Below are 19,561 nucleotides of genomic sequence, written 5' to 3' on the forward strand. Positions count from 1 at the left end.
TAATTTATTTTTTTTCTAATTTGCTTACCAGAACACTGACAATGAAAATGTTCTTTTGGGGGTTTTGCTCAGAAACTTCAGCGCACAATAATTTGATGTATGCGATTCTATGCAGTTTATTTGAACTAATTATAATAAGTCATTTGTGCCAAAACATTTTCAGAGTGAAGACTGTAAACACTTTCTATGCGCTCCCTTACACTTTTTCTAGGTGATTTTAATTTATTTGAGAATAGTGAATGCTGAGTTTTCAACAAAAGCAAATCTCAGTCAAGACTCAGCTCAATGGATAGAGCAGAACTGTAGCTGGGACAGAGAAGCAAATTTTCAGTGTTTCTTACTTAAATGTAATGCATCACATTACAATTATTCAGGGTGTTTTCTTTATAGATGCTAATTTAGTACCCATTGCCTATCAAAAAATAATAAAGACAGCATGTGAAAATATATCTGCAGTGATAATCACTGCTGGCTTAACATGGGTGTGAAGCTTCTATTAATTTCTCAAACAGTAACCCTTAATTCAAGTGCAGCCTGAGTCTGCCACAAATATCCGACACACAAACTGATCGTTTGGGTAACGCAGTCACTACTTTTACCTGAATGTATACTTTCTGGGAATACTGTTAGTATTTAACTGTACTGTAAGCTTGAAGCGGAGGTTGCGAGTGTTGTGACTGTTCATGAGCTATCTCTTACTTCCATGTCCCCATTTCTCTTCCAGGCATAGACAACCTCAGGAAGAGGCACATTAGAAAGTATACTTAGAAAATAAGTAGAAAAATATTTAGATGTCACTTAATCATTTGCATTGCAATGTATATGCTCTGTCATTTGGTGGGGACAAGGTGGGATTCTAAAGGAAAGTTCTCAGTCCCACTAAGAAACATTTAATTTGATGCAAAGCAACAAATGTATTTATGAAATCTAAACAAACTAAGTTGTTCTAGAAGAACTTGCTGTTTTCTGACTTCTGAATGCTTTGTTGCTGCTATTTTTTATTACATACAATTCAAGCTGCAGAGTGATTTATAAAAACTGGTATTTTCTCCTTTTTGAAGAGCAAGGAGAGAGTTCAAAGTCCTTTGAGCACATGACATCAAATCCTTTATTTTGAAATGCTTCCTACCCAGTTGGCATGGTAGTTTTGAAGCATTTGAAAGGTTGTACAATGGTATATGAACACCTTTGACCACGTGAAAGAAAAATATGCATATATTTCTGTCTGTAGGATGCAAGATTTCTTTTTCTGTTCCCTCCAGTGAGACTGATTGGAGTTTTCATTTGTTCCACAGGGGTTGTTCAGAACTCTGTCGTATACCCATGGTGGAATACAAACTTGACAGTGAAGGCACCCCATGTGAGTATAAAACCCCTTTCAGAAGGAATACCACTTGGCATCGGGTGCCGACTCCCGCTGGGCAGCCTCTCTCTCGTGCCTCTCCAATCCTAGGAACATCTGACAGACTGCAGTGCCAGCAGCTTCTCCAGCAGGCTCAGACAGCCATTCCTCGCAGCACTTCCTTTGATAGAAAACTGCCAGATGGTGCAAGGTAATATACTCTTTGTTTAACGCCTGCCATTTTCCTAATGTTCCTTACTTTAGGTATCTTTCCTTTCTAGAACTTTAGTATACTTATGTTTAAACCTTATTTTGTTGAGTTTTTGCAGTAATTTTAATTCTGAGGTTATATTGAAGAGCATTCATTGGGCCCAGTTCGTCTACTTGAAACAAGTGACTTTAGCTGTCTGTGATGGAAGTAGACTGTACTGAGAATCCTACTGCTGAGGACATCTGACCTTTCGCTTTAGACCCAGATCAATGAAGTGGGAAACTGCCTTGTTATTTTTGATCTAAACAGTGTCCTGTCCCCCATCTTTTGGGAGCCTATTTAAACAAATAATGAGTGTAAATAAAATCAACTTATTCCTTTAAAAATTTATTCTTTAATCTCTTTACCAAGCTATTGGCATAGTTTCAAAGGGTTCTGTAACTCATTACCAGTCCTTATGCTTTGCTTTGCTTTTAATTAAACAAAGCAGAGCTTGTGATTTGAATATGTAACACCTCCTTAGAAGATGGGATGGTATCCTTAAATGTTAGCTCTGTTCTAATTAAATGATGATTCTTCATAAGATAAATTATTTTTAAAGCTAAAAATTTGTAAATACATTTGACCTTTGAATTATTTAGATTATTTAGGAAAACTGCATGTCTTGAGCAGAACTCTCTATCCATTATTGTCTGCAATTATTTTTGCTTATGCCCTTTTCCCATATTGTGATGTGGTTCTAATTTCCAAGGAAAAAAATACTCGATGTTGAAAATATCTAATTGATATGAAAATCTAAAGTAGCAATCTTAAATAGCTTTAAAAAAATATAGATGAATTCATAAAATACCACTGTTGTTACACTATTTTATTCAGTAGCAAAGAATTAGTGACTTTTTACACTATTTGAAATACACACAGGCGATAGTAGTACATGCTTGAAAATACACATATATCATGGTCTGGGCAATGCAGACTCCCAGTTATGACCATTTGATCATTTGTATTATTCTCCTCCTCCTCCTCTCCCCACCCCTTCTCACCTCCTGAAAAAAGGAGAGGTGCATTTCTGTAAGCATGTATTTGCCATTAATAGGACTTAAGTTTTTCCTAGTGTCTTATTACTGAAATTTTCAGCAACATCTGGGATAAGGCTGGCTTTCCAACATAATACTCATTTCAAAAAAACTTCACAAACATAAACTGCATTTCTCACAATGCTCAGCAGAGTAAGTGAAAAAACTGCTAAGATAGAGGTTATCTCTTGCCATGAAGAAATTCCTGTATCGCTTAAATAAAACAAGTGTAATGCAGGAGTTGCTATTCTGGGGAAGATGTACTACAGAGTATAAATAATGAAAAGAGAGGAAAATGATGAACATGTGGGTCTTTAAACATGAAAAGAAAGGTACCTAATTGTGAAGGTGTTTCTACATGGGAAGAAGCATAGTTGATGGCTTGGCAGAGAGATTGGCTTAAAAAAGAGGTTGAGGGTAAGGTTGATCAGTACTTAATAAGTAGTCTTGCAAGGATAAAAATGTGTTCTCAGGCTAGGAAAATGATGAAGAGATTTTAGGGGGTCAGAGACCCAATAAATTTAGACAAATTGAAGGATGCAGGCGGGGAGAAGTAGGTTGGTAAAAAAGGGAAGGTATAGCAACTGATCTGAAAATGAGCTAACAGTGAAGTCAGTGATAAAATGGTCGCTTTTAGAAATAAAAAGAGAAAGAAACAACAAAAATGTGGGCTAGACACAGTAAAAGACTTAGGCAGCAAGTTAAACTACTGTGACATGTAACAGTTAGGTGCCTACGCCTTGGAATGAAATTAAAAACTGGAAGCAGAACACCTATGCTCCTAGTACATCTCCTGAGGAGAGTTAAGTGCTTTGAGAAGGCAGTCCAAATGTTTTTGTGTTGAGCCAGGAGTTTCCTCTAATTAGTCTCCAAGAAATACAATGGTATCCTTGAGCTCTACTCCATTTTTTACAAAATGCCTAATTTGGTGACGGCTACTCATAGCAAGTGCCTAAGGTGAAGCTTCAGTCAGATTTGCTCTTCTGGGTTTTTTTTTTCCCTAAGAAGTCTTGGTGTACTTCAGTCCTTGTGGCATGACTGTAGACAAGTGCATTCTTTCACATGGAGCCTGGAATCCATTCCTGGGAGTAGGCAGCTGCAGCTCTTCTTTAAAGGAGCTGTGAGAGGCATTCCATGACTGGATTTCTGTGGTTCTCCTTTTGTAGCCACAATTTGTTTAGCAGGCTAATAGCTAGACACTTGTCTAGCAAACTAGAGGCTTGGGATGTAGACATTCTTCAGCCTGAGATAGTGCAAAACAATGCCCCGGATATGAAGACAATGTCCTAAACATCATTATGGAGGCAGGAAATACATAGTTTCATAAGTTACCCATTCTTTAATGGTGGTTCATTTAAGCTATGCAAGAATTTCATAGGACTTTGGTATAAGAAGCAAAAAAATGCAACTGAATTCAACTTTAGCCTATAGACTATTTCTCTTGTTTGAGAAAGGCTCAGTCCTGACAATACTTATCAGAGAGGGACATACTGAAAAATCAGGCACTACACTGTCTACTTACTGTGTATGTGTTTGGCTGTTAGACAAACTCATATCTTTACTAATATCTTTAAAATTTTCAAGCTGAACAGTAAAGCTGGTTAATGAATGTCCTGTCCTTGGGAAAGTGTTGTGCATAAATCCAAGATTACCTCTGAGTACATACATTGAGTCCTACATACAGCCTCTAAAAACTTAATTAAAAAAAGAGGGGGGAGGAATACGGGGAATTTATGTAACGTTGCTGAGATGTTTATTGTAGTTGTAGATTGATACAGACGTGAAGTACAGGAAGGTAACATGAGGCTCAAAAGGTTAAGTTTTAAGTACAAAATAACGCTATTTATGCAGCTGTTTCCTTAACTGCTCTTTTATGTCAAAGAGTTGACAAAATAAATGAGTACTGGTATTACCCCTTCTAAATGACTGAGTGAATACATGCAAAGCAACTAACAATCATTTCTGGTAGCTTCCCACTTGTAACTTTAGAAACCTAATCTGGCTGCTTTGACTCCTGATTATTTCCACTTGTTCAGAAGGAAAGCTAGATGTAAGGAAAATAGGATTTGGCACTTAGTCTTTCTCTTTTTGTGCCTTTTTAATATATATTTTAATTTTGTGCCTATTCTAATATATTCAGTTGGGAATGTTTTATTAGTGATTAAATTAAAATATACTTTAAAAATACTTGTTTAAGTTTTATGAAACTAAGATAAAACTGTAAGTCCACAAAATAATTATAATTACGTGTTCATACACATCTACATTATTTGTAAAAGTGAATGTATTTCATAAAATAAGCACAGTCCAGTTAAAATCTGAAACCCCACAAATATCTCAGTGCACTGTTAATGACTCTGGTCAACATTACAGAAGTTCTCCAAGCAACCAGTCCTCCTCCAGTGACCCAGGACCCAGTGGGAGCAGCCAGTGGAGACAGCAAGTGGGATATGATGGGTATTGGTGATTTTCTTATTTTTTTTAAATCTTGCTGTAGTTCTCATGCATCTTCTTTGAGAAGCAAAATGTATGTGGATGTTTTATTTCTTAGATATGTTTGCAAACTCTGTTAGTATATTTAAGATGTACAGGTTTATTGTATATATTGTTATATAACCATTTTAAAGTCATACTGCTTTAACTCTTTAGGACCAAATTTTTATTTTCCAATTCAGGTAAATAAGCAGTTGTGAGGTTTGTTTTCCCGGGAACAGGCCATAAGTTGATGAGTAACTCAGATAACTCAGAACTGGAATAAAATAATAATATCTCCTCCATTTACTTCAGTGGAAGGATGTTTGATTAAAAAATTATCTTTATGGTCTTCAAGGGTCTTATTTCCTACTATGCTTGTTCCACTGGTATCTGTTCTCTTGCATCTCTCCTCAGAGAAGAAGCAGTCTTTCAGAGGTCTCTTCTCCCTAAAAGGGTGTTGCAGTATATATATTTTACATCCCTATTAATCCCTTGGTTCTGAAATTGGAGAAGTTAGCTATCTGTGTAAAATATTATCCCCATATACTGTCCATGTTGTAAGAATATTATGAGAGACATCTGTTCTAAATGACTTTAAATTTATCACTTCGTTGTATAAATATAGCTGGCGAAAACACTCCTATTATAAAATGTTGAGCTATGGCAGTATCTACATAGCAAAACATAAAAGCATTCCAGACTTGCCATGTGGCTTTCAGAAGCTACTTTTCAGAAAAAATGTGAATATTGAAAACTTCAGCTTGACTCCTTGTCTGTAAGCTTAATATTGCTTTGGCATGATTGTTTGTGGATAAGATACAGCAGATAGCATGATACAGCAGATATGCATGCAATATCTTGGAGACTCATTGAGGAATTTCAGAATACGCACTGAAATCTCTGGCAGTTACATAGATGCTAATAATTCAAATAAAACTATGGCAATTTTTTTGACAGTAAACACATGATAATGCATTCTGTGTCATTTTACCAGCACAATTATTTCTGAAAGCAACCTTGGTTTTGGTGTGTTCCTTTGTGAAATAATGTAAACTTTTGCAATACGATACAAAGCAATGGATCTGGTAGTAGCTTATGTGTTCCAAGTGTGAAAACAAGAAAAACTGAAGAATTACTTTGTGTGGGGCTTACTTCATAAAGCAGTATACAGTATCATATCTCTCCTTTGCAAAAACCTTTGGATGTATAGCCCCAAGAATTCGTTTCTTCTTGAAGCTCAGTGTCATTTTGTGCTGTTCACACTTAAAATACAACAGTGCACTGTTGAAAAAATTGCATGTAAATATTCCCATGCCATCTTTGGAAATGTTACTATACTTGCTTGGTGTGTGGGGGTGCTGATTGTTTAAACAAATCGTAAAATATTTGCTTTGAAGAGAAAAAGTGGTGTTGTTCAACATGTAACTAGTTTTCCAGGGATAAAAAACAAACAGCCTAATTCTCTGCTTACCTTAAAAGGTGCCAGTCCCCTTTGCTCCATGAACATCACCAAGGTTCAGGCTCACTGGAGTGTGAAGGAGGCAGAGAACGAGAGGAAACTCTGGAAGGAACTAGACATTCTGGTAATACGGAACCACAGTATCTTAAAAGTAAATGTTCTTTACAATGCAGTGCCTATTGAAGTGCAGTCACCTTCTGAGGTTTGATTTGCAAAAAGCATGTAATACCGCAGTGAAAGCAGGGTCGGTTACAGACAGTCTAAAAGAATAAGGTATGGGATATTTAGACACTTGGAACAAACTACTCCTGAACTTCAGAAAGCCTCATGAATGATAGAAAAGCAGGTTGAACTTCATTTAATAATCATTGAAAAACTAAATCTTAGAAAATTCTGCAAAGATACACATCTCTGATTCCAAAGAGTGTACAGGTTTGAAAGCTGATGCTAAGCCATGTACCTTTTTTCTTTGTGCAAGTATACTCATCTTTTTAACATTCAGAAACTAAAACATAATTATTTATGGCAGAAACCAAGTGGCACGGACCATCAACCAAAGTCCTGAGCTCCTACAAAGACCGGGCTTTACAGAAAGAAGGCAGTGGCAAGGAGTCGCCAAACAAGCTTTCACATGTAAGTCTCTTACTTGAAAGTCATTCAAAACTTTAAAAAAAAAAACAAACCAAGCCCCAAACCAAAGACCAAAAAGCCCCACCTGGGACCTAAAGAAATAAATCTTAAAAATACATTTCAGTAATTTATGAAGAAAATTGTATTTTGGGAGGCAAAGAGTGTGCTCACCTAAGTGTGGGGTGAATTGAATATGCTTAATCTGTGTTTATAAACTGAGAACTAAGGCTTGGGTCTTGGGGCACTGAGGAGATAAAACTAGTATAGCCTACGCTCAGTTCTGTATTTTCAGCTTCATTTATACTGGCTTGCTTAATCTGTAAAGTATTTCATATCCTTTAAAAACCCCTAAACAGCTCTTCAAGATACCACTTGTCATGTTGTGTGAAATACTTATGTAGTGTAATTATCAATAAGCACTATAAAAATTTAGGTTTTATGTTGGGAACGCTGAACAGACTTCTCGTCTACCTAGGTTAGTGCCTTCAGTAATGGCAAAATCCTCATTACGTGGTGATAGAAAGTATGCTAATGATATATGCAGTCTATTTGGGTTTTGTGTGTTTATTGCATGGAAAAACCTGCTCTATGCAGTAGGAATCTACACTATTTGAAGACTTTTATTGGTAAGAATATGTGGCCAGTTTCTCATCTTATGTACATTGATACCTTATGCGAATCTAGCTTGATACCTCTCAAAGAAATTACCATAAACAGAAACATACTGTAGAATGATGTACACGAAGACAAAAATACCCCCATTTACCTTAAGTCAAACTTGACGGCTAGACTCAGTAATGTAACAATGAATTTTAAACAGAGCACTGTTATCAAAGTTAAGTGATGAGCTTGCTTAACTTCAGCCAGAGCTTTATACTAACAGCAGCTCTCCTGCTTTTAGGATGGTAAAAATTTCATAATGGGCTCATGTTTTTGTTTGCCTGCATATGCATATGTGTAGTGCAGGTGCAAAAGAGCTGTATTGTGTAAAGTAAGAACCAGCATTATTACAAAGATAATACAAATAAAATGAGGCTATTTTGTTGTTAGATGCAGTAAAACAAAAAAAAAAGTGATCACCTTGTAAAGGACCTTGTGATGTTCTCTTGTGCATCCGCTTTCTGTTCAGCTCAGTTTGCCCTAATACTCTGACAGCCAGTGAAGTTCACAAGGGCTACAGCAAATGTCCAAGAACTCTGTAAAATATTTAACCATTAGAAAAAGTCTGTGCTGTCAATATTAACTAATATTTATATCAATATATTGTCAATATCAATATTAACTAATATTTTTCTGTATTAATTTGGGGGAAGAAGGATAGGGGTGTATTTCACTGGCTATCTTCAAGCTTTCTCTGTTCTCCTGGGATAAATACCATATTCCCTCTGGGTTTTGGGGTTGGATGTTTTTTGATTGTTGGTTTTGGTTTTGTGGGGAGAGAGAGGGGCACAAGGCAATGAATAAATTCATCTAAGCTATGGCCCCAGAGAACTTTGGGCAGTTCACGATTTCTCTTGTCACTAGCTGTCATCCAGTTTCTCTGCTGCTTACAGGATCAGGAAGGTGCCTAAGCATGTACATTCAGCAACATATAGGAAATTTTTGGGAAGGTTCATATGGGAAATATGTCTTCTGAGGCTACTTTTATGCCTTTGAGCCCCCTTTCCCCATTTTTTTCCACTTTGGTTTCATTTTTCACTGCAGACACCTTTCTCAAAATCTCTCCTCAAAAACACTCGTCATTGTATTTTTATCAATTGTTCCATTGTTTTTAAGGTAACAGCTGTCTTGTAAAGGTTAGAATGAATGCAAATAGCCCCCCCCCCCCCTTTTTTTTTGAAAATAATTTTCACAGATTTTGAGGCCTGCTAATTTCCATATAGAATAGAAGTATCATTTCTGGAAAGGCTGCCTTGGCTAACTGCTTTAATGTGTGAGCAGCAGCTATGTTTATATGCATTTGTTATGAAGGGGATCTCATAAAAATGTTTGTCAGCCTTCCCATTTATATTCTACCTAATAGAAGTCCATCTGCCCTTTTTCTGGCTGCTCTTGTCATATAGATAAATTAATCCAACAACCTAAAATGTCTATAAAAAACAAAACAAAAACACACACACACACAAATCTCAAAACTGCCCAACTTTATTGACACAAATGCCTGACATAATTATTCCATTTCAACAGCCATGCTTAGATTAGGGCCCTGTGAGTTAAGTTACTTTTATCTGGTACACATAAATCACAATTGGTTTCAATTTAGCTATCCACACATCCAATTGGATTTGATCCAATAAGCTGCATATTTCACCCACACTGAGAAAAAGCCAGCAATAATTCAGTCTTTTGTGTTTCTCAGATTTGAAATAGAACTTGTTTAAACAAATAATTACCAGTGCTTCTAGCTTTAACAAATACTTATTTTAACTGTTCAGAAATGCAATTTTATGGATGTTAAGGAGGTCTTATAATCAGAAAATTCAAGTGCAATCGTAAGATTTGCCATAGAAGATGGAACGAGAACTTTTTACTTGCGGTGACATCAACCTTTAATGTATCTATCCAGCTGTGCAATTCATTTTGTAGAAACTGGTGGTATAATTAGCTCTTTTCATACTTTGCAGTTATATTATAGCATACTGTAAAAAATATGAAAGGGTATTTGAGTGGCACAAATTGAGTAATTTATATAAAATAAATATTTTACTATTTAACTTGAGAAAGGTCTTTTTTTGTTTGTTTTCTTGTTGTTAAGATTGGAGACAAAAGCTGTTCAAGCCACTCCAGCAGCAACACCCTATCCAGTAATACATCCAGTAACAGTGATGAAAAACACTTTGGTTCTGGAGATCTGATGGATCCCGAGCTGCTTGGATTAACATATATAAAGGGGGCTTCTACTGACAGTGGAATCGATACAGCTCCCTGCATGCCTGCTCCTCTTCTGGCTCCTTTGCACCTTGCTGGCAGCAGGTCTGGAGTACATTGTCGTAGTGAGCAGTGGACCGAGTCTTCTGAAACTGCTGGGCCAGATGATGATCCAGCTAAAATCTATGCTGTTCATAGCTATGCCTCTGCTATTTCTGCCAGTCATACAGCTGAAGGCAGTATGGGAGACCTAAGTGAGATCTCCTCTCATTCCAGGTATGTGTTTCTTATAAATTAGGGTTTGTGGAATATAGAAAAGAACTCTTTTACATTGTTATTATTTTGTTTACCTGTCTTTGAAAGTGCACTTCCCTGATTTTGATTTTTTGATTGTATTTAAATGCCTATTTGAGCAATTTTCAGGCAATTTTTCATGGGTGCTTAAAAAGCAAACCTAGCCCTACTCCCAGATCTGATGAAAATTTATATGTGACCTTGTGCATGTTGCTTAGGTTTTCAAAGTTTGGAACATCCCTGAGTAAAAATGAAGTTTGCACCTATTATTTCAAATACTTTTTTGTTTTGGTACAGTGTAACAAATTACTTGGGAGTTAATGCTGAGAGAAATAAAAAAAAAACCTGCAGTGAACAATTTTGACAAACAGTAATATGCAATTTTTACACATAATGAAACTGCATTACATAACATCCTCCCTAATCTACGTTATTGTGATGTGTGCTTTACAATTTTGTTTGTTGAACTGAATTTCTGATTAAATTTCAGCTCTTTTTTGTTACCAATGGAATGTCCGTATGGTACATCTGTTGCAAAGCAAACTTTGAAAGTACGCTTTCACAGCTGGTTGCCTTTATCTACCAATTCCCATTTTATGGTGACTTTGAAGTTGAACCTTTGGTCTGTGTGTTAAGTTTTCTATTCTGTAAAGGATGGAAGAAAATTCTTTGTATTTCTTTCCTTCTGATTTTCTGGTTTTCAATGTCAATCAGCACAGGAAAATAACCAAATAATAACTTATATCCTTATTTCTTTGTATGCTTGACATAAGTGAATTAGTCTTTTATGCTTACGCTGACTTCTAGATATTTTTTCAGAAGTTATAGAGTACAGACTATTGTGAAAACTAGGTAAATGCTTTCACATTAAGTTTTTACTACCCCTATGATAATGCAGAAGCTCCAAATTTACTCTGCTTTGCGTGTGTGTTGAGATATAATTTTATATATTGTACTTCTAAAGTGCCTTTATATATTTTATATATTATACTTCTAAAGTGTCAGAAATTAGCTCTGTTGTTCTAGGACTTCATCATAATGAGCTGAAATAGATTTCTAACAGCTAGAATGTCTATTCTCAGCATATATGTGGCAGCTGTCATATTTAAAGTGCCAGGAGCCATTAAGTGATCTGCTGCTCTCTTCTATGGAAGCAACTTTTTATGGAATAATGAACAATAATAAAAAAAATAATCATAGGCTTTAAGTGAATTTACCTAGGCATTTCCAAAGTAGTAATTACTGTTGAGATGATGGCTCACATTAGGATTGCCCAATTCCACTTTGGCGATAGCCGTGTTTTTAAACGGTCCCCTTCTAATTTGTGAGCCAAATCTTTTACTATAGAAAAATATAAGACTTACGTGACCCAACTTTTTTATTTAAACTTTGATTACGTATCCTTCAAATTACATTGGAGTTGTAAATACTTTTGCAGTTGAGTTTAAACCTGGCATCACCTATAGAGCATCCACAGGCATCCATTATTAAAAATATCTCATTTTGCTATGATGCTGCAATATTGACGTGTTCTAATAAACATAAGAAAGTTGAGTTAACATTTAAGCGTGCGATATCTACTGCTGATTCCTAGGTATATTTTCTGACTGGTCAGACACTGAGTTTGTATTTCTTCAATGGAATTCTAACACTACTGAGGAATTCATACATGATTATTTTGTGAATATTAAATAGTAGACTTGTTCTGCAGCAGCTAAACAATGTAAAACTTCAAGACACAAGCCCACAGACTGGTGGAATGTCATTGATTTATAACTTCAACATCTCTTTATTAAAATTGTATTCTGTTTACTGAAAAAAATAAATGCACAGGAAAGATGTTTGTTGGTTGAAAGATACTGGCCTGATTCTCTAGCATCATTAGGTAAAGAACCTTCTGAAGAAACTACTACTATAGTGTCTGAATAGGATTTACGGAATTAAACGTGCTGTGGGAAACAGTATGTCAAACTACAAGACTGGCTTGAGCTGTGCAAAACACTCTCTCACAGCTCTGTTATGAACGGGTTTATCTCTCCTATTTTATATTAATTATGCACATGAATTATCAAACACCTTCATGTTACTGTAGCTGAAACAGTTTAGCCTTGTTACCTTTAGTTTTGCTTTGTTTCTTATATAGAACATCTTTTGGATCCTAAAAATGTATACTGCCCGTTCCAACCATTGCGTTCAGCTCATTAACTAAAACCAGGCTTTTATAGGCATATTATTTCTTCACTTCAAAAATATTGCCTTATTTAAAATCTCCAGAATGAAGTTGGATGCTCAATTTTTCAGAAACTAAATTACAAATTAAAGTCTGAAATCCTCTGGATAATGTCCTTGCTGTCGATCTGATACGTATTTTACATTGTGCTTCAGTGTTTGCTTCGTCTTTAAATTTCAATTTTTCATAACTGAATTATGTTCTTGCACCACATCATTACATAATTTATTTGCATGTTTGCAACAATAGGAAGCAAAAATTCTCATAACATCACTTGCATTATCTTCTTCCCCGCAAACCTCATAATCTCATTTCTACTTTTTGGGAAGAGAAGAGAGAAAATAAAGTTGGTTTAAGATTAAATGTGCATCCTGACTGTGACCGAAATTATTAATCCATTACCTTACTCATTCAACTCTCTTCCACAATAGGCATTTTAATTTGATCTAATGACATCCATGCATGTGCATTGCTTGTACCTGACACTGCGTGGACAGCAAAGTACCAATGTCTGATACACTTTCAGCAGCACTTTCTAGTCCTCTGTGAATTAGTTCAGTGCTTTTGGGATTAAATTAAAAGATAGCATTGTGTTTTGTGTTTGTAAACCAACAAAGAAAACAGAGGCTGCTTCAGGTTCCAGCCTCTGATATTAGGCAAGGCTCTTGGTTTCTGAATGTTTTGCTTACTTCACCTCCAAGATGAAAAGAAGAGATTAATTCTTCAAGGAAGTGTTTGATTTAGTTAATTCTAAATAATTTTGAGAGTCTTCAGTAAAAGCTTTCATTAGTGTCTTCTAATGAAATAGAAGAGACTGTTCATAATAGAAGCAGCTATTCAAATTATCCAGAGGACTCTTTTTGTTGAAGTGAAATCTACTTCTGTTAATATTAAATTCTTAACTCTACTGAATGAAAGGCAAGGTTTGATGGGGCTTTCAGCAACCTGGTCTAGTGGAAGTTATCTGTAGAAAATTACTGTACCAATATCGCTACCTTGATTTTAACCTTGAAAAAAACTTCAGAATTATTGCTGCAAAGCATTTCTAATTTATTGTATGGCAGATTTCATTTTTGCTTTTGTCTGTTTATTTTTTCAGTGGCTCACATCATTCAGGAAGCCCATCAACCCATTGCTCTAAAAAGAGCGGCTCCCTAGACACCTCTAAAGTCTATATAGTGTCGCAGAGTAGTAGCCAACAGATTTCTGGGTCAGTTTCAAAACCTTATCACAGACAAGGAGCAGTGAGTAAATATGTCATTGGATGGAAAAAATCAGAAGGAAGTCCTACACCTGAAGAATCTGAAGTTTCTGAGTGCCATGAGTAAGAACTGTTTAATTTTATTGGGGGAAGAAGGGCAATGAAAATAAATTTTAAAATAGGATAGAAATAAAAAATTACAAATTCTTCACTTTTAAATGTTTGTGGGTTTTTTTTTCTGTACCTTTATGTATCAAAGATACGTTAAAAACAAACAAAAAAAAAGCCCTGTATATCTCCATAAATTGGCATGCAGTATATCTGATTTTCAAATGTTTAATATGGGATTACTCTAATGGGAGTGGGCTATTTGCGTCTGATATCTCATATTGCATATATATGCATATTTATGGCAAGGTTCGCATTTAAAAATATAAACTAGAATGTGCTATGAAATATGATCCTAAAGTTAAGCTCTTAAATTCCTAATTTTCAAAAGCAGATGATGTTACGAACTCGTGTCTTGGTTATTTGTTTCTTTGTGCTGTACTGGTGATTTCATTTTTACACACCCACACCCGCACACACCCCCCCAAGTGTTTTAATTTCTTGAAATTTTTGGTTGTAGTATTTTCACTTAAAAGGTGGAATCGTTGATTCCCACAAGTTTTTGCATTTAGAAGTTGATAGACTCATGAAAATATCTCTTTGTTTTGAGTGGAATATTTAAAAATTAATCATGGTATTTAAACTGAAGCCGCAGCAACTTAGTATCTTCAAGAGCTAGTACTATTTAAGAAAAATTAATTTAATACGGCAACAGTTCCTATATCAGAAAATATTTTCAGATTTTTCCATGGTGTACAGCATTGCTTCACCTCTTTCTTTCTAGGAAAGCTTTCTATACATCACAGAGAAGAAATATCTCTCTGAGGATAATTATGTTGAAATAAATTAACATCTCTAATTAGCAGTGATGATGAAAATCAGGTCAATTGCTGAATGTTGTGCCACTATAGGATATAATTCACTGAGAATTACACTTTACTGTAGCAGAGCTTGTTTCCTCTCTGCTGAAGACAGAGTCACTGATTATGCTGCACTTGGCAGTAAGTAATGACTTCGAATGTATGTTCTGTGTGATTGGGAGTCTCTAGTTCTTTTGATTGCATTTCCAGAGTAAACCTGTTAAAATTCTCTTTCTCTCACTGGAAGGAAGCTGAAAGATAATAATTCATTTAGTCTTTTGTTGACTGTAAATAGATTTATTTTTTTTTATATGCTGGTAGTTAAGGAAGACAGCTGTTTTATTTATCTAAAGAGCTTTATGAAATTGCTGTTTCACTTGGCAAATGGCACAGTCAATTATCAATGCACTTATACACTTTAAACGTTGCCATTGATGACCATAGTGATTTTGCCAGATTGTGATGCTGGATACATTATCACACTATAAAATATTGATTTTCTTGTTTGATAAGGAAGTAAAAGTTAAAACATTTCGTGGTGAACTATTGGAAGTGTTGATATGAATACAGCTTTAACAATAGAGAAGTATGGTGTGTAAAACCGAAAGAGGCAAAGTAGGAAAAGCAAGCATTCTGCTTTTATAAATTGTTCCTTAGAATTCCTAAAATTGATTTTTCAGTGGTTTAAGAATTTTATTTTGGACCCACATTTTCATAAATAGAAAATGATATAAAAAATGTTCTAAATAAAAGTGTGCTATGTCAGGAGATAACTCTAACAATTTTTACTTTGTGACAGAAAATGAATGCAATATTTCAAGTCCAAGAGCACTCTTGCTTCTCTTGCTAAAACACCAATTGTCTCAACAGAGTGTATGATGATATTGATGCTGTGTCTGCATCGAGTCCACTCCAAACTTCTGTGAGGAATGCTATTGTTGAAAGCCAGCAAGTCTTGTCCAAAGAAGATTTCCTGAAGCTGATGCTGCCAGACAGCCTTCCTATGGAGGAGGGGCGAAGAAAGGTTAGCTACTTTCTTCAACTCTGTGTATCTCAGATAAAGTTAACTTAGAAATGAATTTCTGGTATTCCCCAAATTGGTATAGAGAAGGCAGTATCATTTCGTATAAGCAAAATGTATTCCATGGTTTTGTTACAAATTCTGACCGTAAGTCCCAAAATACGATTTCCCACAATATGGAAATGATTTCTAGTTTAATGATTAAGTCTGAAATACAGTATTTGTTTAAACATATATTTGCTTAGCTTGAGCAGAAACCAGTGCAGGTTGAGCAACCTAATTATAATTTGAAAGGCTAAAAGTAACATTTTTAGGATTGGATGCCTAAATTTATGCACCTAATATGATATTAAGGCACATGAATAAAAGTAGCCTGCTTTCCCCTGCCCTGTACGAACAATTCTGTTTGAAGTCTGAAACATTATTTTATGTGGGTACCAGTGGCAACTGCTCAAAAAGCATAATTGCAAGTGCTAGTGGAGAACATACATCTAATCTTTATAGTATGAAGGCAATCAGTAATATTTAAAAGTGGATAGAGAACTTAAAATACACTACTCCCCAAAGTATTAAATGATTCTGAATTCTGTGCTTAATGTGGAATAAAGCACAAAGCAATTAAATTACCTGAGATAATTGTCACACTTTGCTATTAACTCTATGCTCTCCTAACCCACTGTGTTTATACAATGTGCTAAATAGCATAATCATCATGTCTGAACAAAAGTAACACATGGGAATCCTCTTAAAGTCAGAGTTGAATTTAAAATTCAGATCATATATATATTTTTAGCATGCAGAATGTTAAGTATACATTACATGTGTTTGAATTTTCATGAATAATGTCCTAGAGGTTTTTATAATTTGATTGATAATTAGTTTTTTTGTGATGATTTCAAGAGCTGTCAATGGTTCTGGCTTCCTAAATAACAAGGTCTGAGGAAGTGTGGCATCCTGCGTTAAATTACTGTCCTCTTCCCCTTGCAAGACACCCAAACAAAAGCTCACTAAGTGAGAAGGGGCTATGGGCCCCGACTCGCAGGGGCTCCCCAGCCATAGGACTCGGCAGTATAGTCTTTGATTATGCCTTCAGAGGTACATCAGTTGCCTTTAACAGAAAAGTCAGAAAGGAGTTTTCTGAATATGTAAGAGTCTGTAGAACCAAATCACGTTTTTTCTTTGGTTCTGTTTTACTTTCTGTGTAGCTGAGGAAATAATGAGCCCTCTAGGTAATGCTTAATTTTTATTGCACTCTGAAGGGAAACTCTGTAAAGCTCCAGCAGTTAACATTCAACATGTATGGCTAGTGAACAATCTTTATGGATAGAAGATGCAATATAATGTTGAGGAGACTTAAGTAACAGCCACAAATTGCATTAAGATGCTTGCTGGGAATATCCAGGAAAGAGGACTGGAGACCCTTTGATTCAGAGGGTAGAGGACCACCTATGTCCAGTGTGGTCCCTAATTAAACTCAGGGTCTTTTGGTAATTTTTAATCACTGCTTATAGAAGAATGCCATAAATACATTCATTTAAGGATGCTCTATCCAGTCATTTAGGGATGCTGCTTATGCCTGTGCTATTGCTCATTTTACATATGTGTTAAAGTTTTAGATTATGTTTATTCCCATGGCCCATATCTGTTTCAGGCAGATCTCTAGAACTGATGTAGTATTTTGATGCTTTCCTAGATTGGAATCTGAATATCTCCCCTAATTTTCTCTGGGATGTAGTTAAGCATTCTAACAATTGACCATGTCCTGTATTATTCTCAAAATAGATGATTTCCTGAACTACCACTATGAAGTGTATTAAATTATTTTGTAAAGACAGTGGCTTGTGACATGATTGAGCATTTCTATGTATTCGGTGTAGAAGTACTCATCAGTGAGCAAGTTGTAAGAAATACAACAATGTAGATCTGTTTAAGTCTATGCTATATTCACTGTTTTAAAAAGCTACTGCTCTTAAGCATATATTCTGTATAAGGACTGTGCAACTCAGAAAGAAAACAAGACAGGACATTGAACTGTTATATGCAGGACAAACCAGTTAAAATAATTAAGGCAATAACTGACCTATGTAGATGTGAAGAATAACTGGATTTGCAGTACTGAAGAATGACATATGACATGGAATGGCCCAGTTTTAGAGTACAGCAACATTTTGTTTCCTGTAGATACTTGGTTGTGGTTTCAGTAACTTTTTTTAAATGCAGAAACAGTTTTCACTTAACTCTGTTACCCTGTTTTCTAAAGCTATTTCATGATATCTGGCGAGATGTAGTGTCTCAAATCACTTTTGTCATCCAGTGAATTATATGGCAGGGTATATCAGTTTAGAATGTTTAACATTAAAGCATAGTCATTTCAAATAAAAATCAAAGAGTTCTATGTATATACTTGAACAAATGTTAACAGAGTTGGTAAACATTGCTGTCATAAGGCCATGGAGGTTTCATTTAACAATTCAGAATTAATAAAACGACACAGTATCTGATTCATTCATGGTGATATGTTCCAAAATATCAAGAGGAAATATGAATATCCAATTCAGTAACTCTTTTGAGGCCCCGGTAGATCTGATATGGTGGAACAAATCTCTGATCTTCTGTATTAGCTCAAGAATTCCACAGTGCCTGCCTAGAAAAACACTCCCAAGAGCTGATGATGGGATGTGATCACTTGAGTTATTTAACCAGTAATATGTGTTCTTATATCTTCGTATTTTGATGTTTAGTTTTCATTCTATGGAAACCTTTCTCCACGGAGGACACTTTATCGTACCTTATCTGATGAGAGTATATGTAGCAACCGAAGAGGATCTTCATATGCTAGCTCTCGAAGTTCAATGCTAGACCAAGCCTTGCCAAATGATATCTTATTCAGCACTACTCCACCATATCACAGCACGTTGCCTCCCAGAATGGGCCTGACTCCTGGAATGGGAAATCTGAGAAGTAAGTGGTTGCTGCTGTCATTGCCGAGTTTGGCATATTTGTAATAAACAAATCACCAAATATTAAGAAATTATGAAATGTCAAGTCATCATTCTAGTTAGCCTGATGAAAAAGCATTTGGTCAGCGGTACGTGCTTATGCTTGCCATAGTGATCAACACAGATTTATCATGTTTGGAGACAGCATTCACTTTACTGCACAAAATACTTTCATGAGATAGATGACAGGCAACAAACATTTGTCTGAAAATACTTCTTGTTATCATTTTATTTTCCAGTGGTGACCTAATTAAGACCAGCTGGCCTGTTTTGTTTATTTTTATGTACATTCAAATAACAGCTAAACAGGACAACTTCTATTTAGATGATCCTTTTGGTAGCATCTTAAAGGGAAATGTGCAATAGTTTATGTTGTTGCCTCCAGTTTCAAAACTGAATTTGCTGATACTCTTTGTTTTTGACATTAGTAAACCTTTGCAAATAACACTTCATTATTAATGTCAGAAAAAGAAGTAGTCTGGGGTGCGAAGTTAAAGCTATTGTATGAAGGTGACTCTTATGAGATCTCCATAAGTGAGATCTTTGTTATATGCTTACCTTGCAATAATTCCAGTATGAAGTGATAAACTCTAAAGTTTGTTGTTATAAAAACTAAAAAAAAAAGTAAAATAAATACATGTTTATATACCACAGTTCAAATCTACGTATCTGGATCCCTATATTTAGGCTACATAACAGTATTTTTACTTATTAAGAGTGAATCGTTTTTTATGAAAATGCTGTATCTCTTTACTTTTCAGTTATTTTAGGCTGACCTATAGAGGAC

The 19,561-nt window shown here is 35.4% G+C and overlaps 1 protein-coding gene across 5 annotated transcripts in view; it reads left to right on the forward strand.

The window, feature by feature from the left end:
- The window catches only part of SIPA1L2 (signal induced proliferation associated 1 like 2), a 147,237-nt gene that overhangs the window by 108,650 nt on the left and 19,026 nt on the right, over positions 1-19,561 (forward strand). For 3 of the 5 annotated variants that reach the window (XM_062641710.1, XM_062641714.1, XM_062641713.1), the window contains exons 11-18: positions 1,296-1,553; positions 5,003-5,086; positions 6,584-6,687; positions 7,093-7,196; positions 9,949-10,337; positions 13,685-13,909; positions 15,625-15,778; positions 18,517-18,736. In XM_062641710.1, the coding sequence (XP_062497694.1) occupies positions 1,296-1,553; positions 5,003-5,086; positions 6,584-6,687; positions 7,093-7,196; positions 9,949-10,337; positions 13,685-13,909; positions 15,625-15,778; positions 18,517-18,736 (1,538 nt within the window). Of the gene's footprint in view, positions 1-1,295; positions 1,554-5,002; positions 5,087-6,583; positions 6,688-7,092; positions 7,197-9,948; positions 10,338-13,684; positions 13,910-14,678; positions 14,896-15,624; positions 15,779-18,516; positions 18,737-19,561 lie in introns of those variants that run through there. The other 2 variants (XR_009969050.1, XM_062641712.1) reach the window with 2 other exon arrangements.

The sequence above is a fragment of the Pezoporus occidentalis genome, unplaced genomic scaffold, assembly GCF_034315485.1.
Source record: "Pezoporus occidentalis ecotype Australia unplaced genomic scaffold, CSIRO_AGI_Poc_V1 ctg7, whole genome shotgun sequence".
Lineage (NCBI taxonomy): Eukaryota > Metazoa > Chordata > Aves > Psittaciformes > Psittacidae > Pezoporus > Pezoporus occidentalis.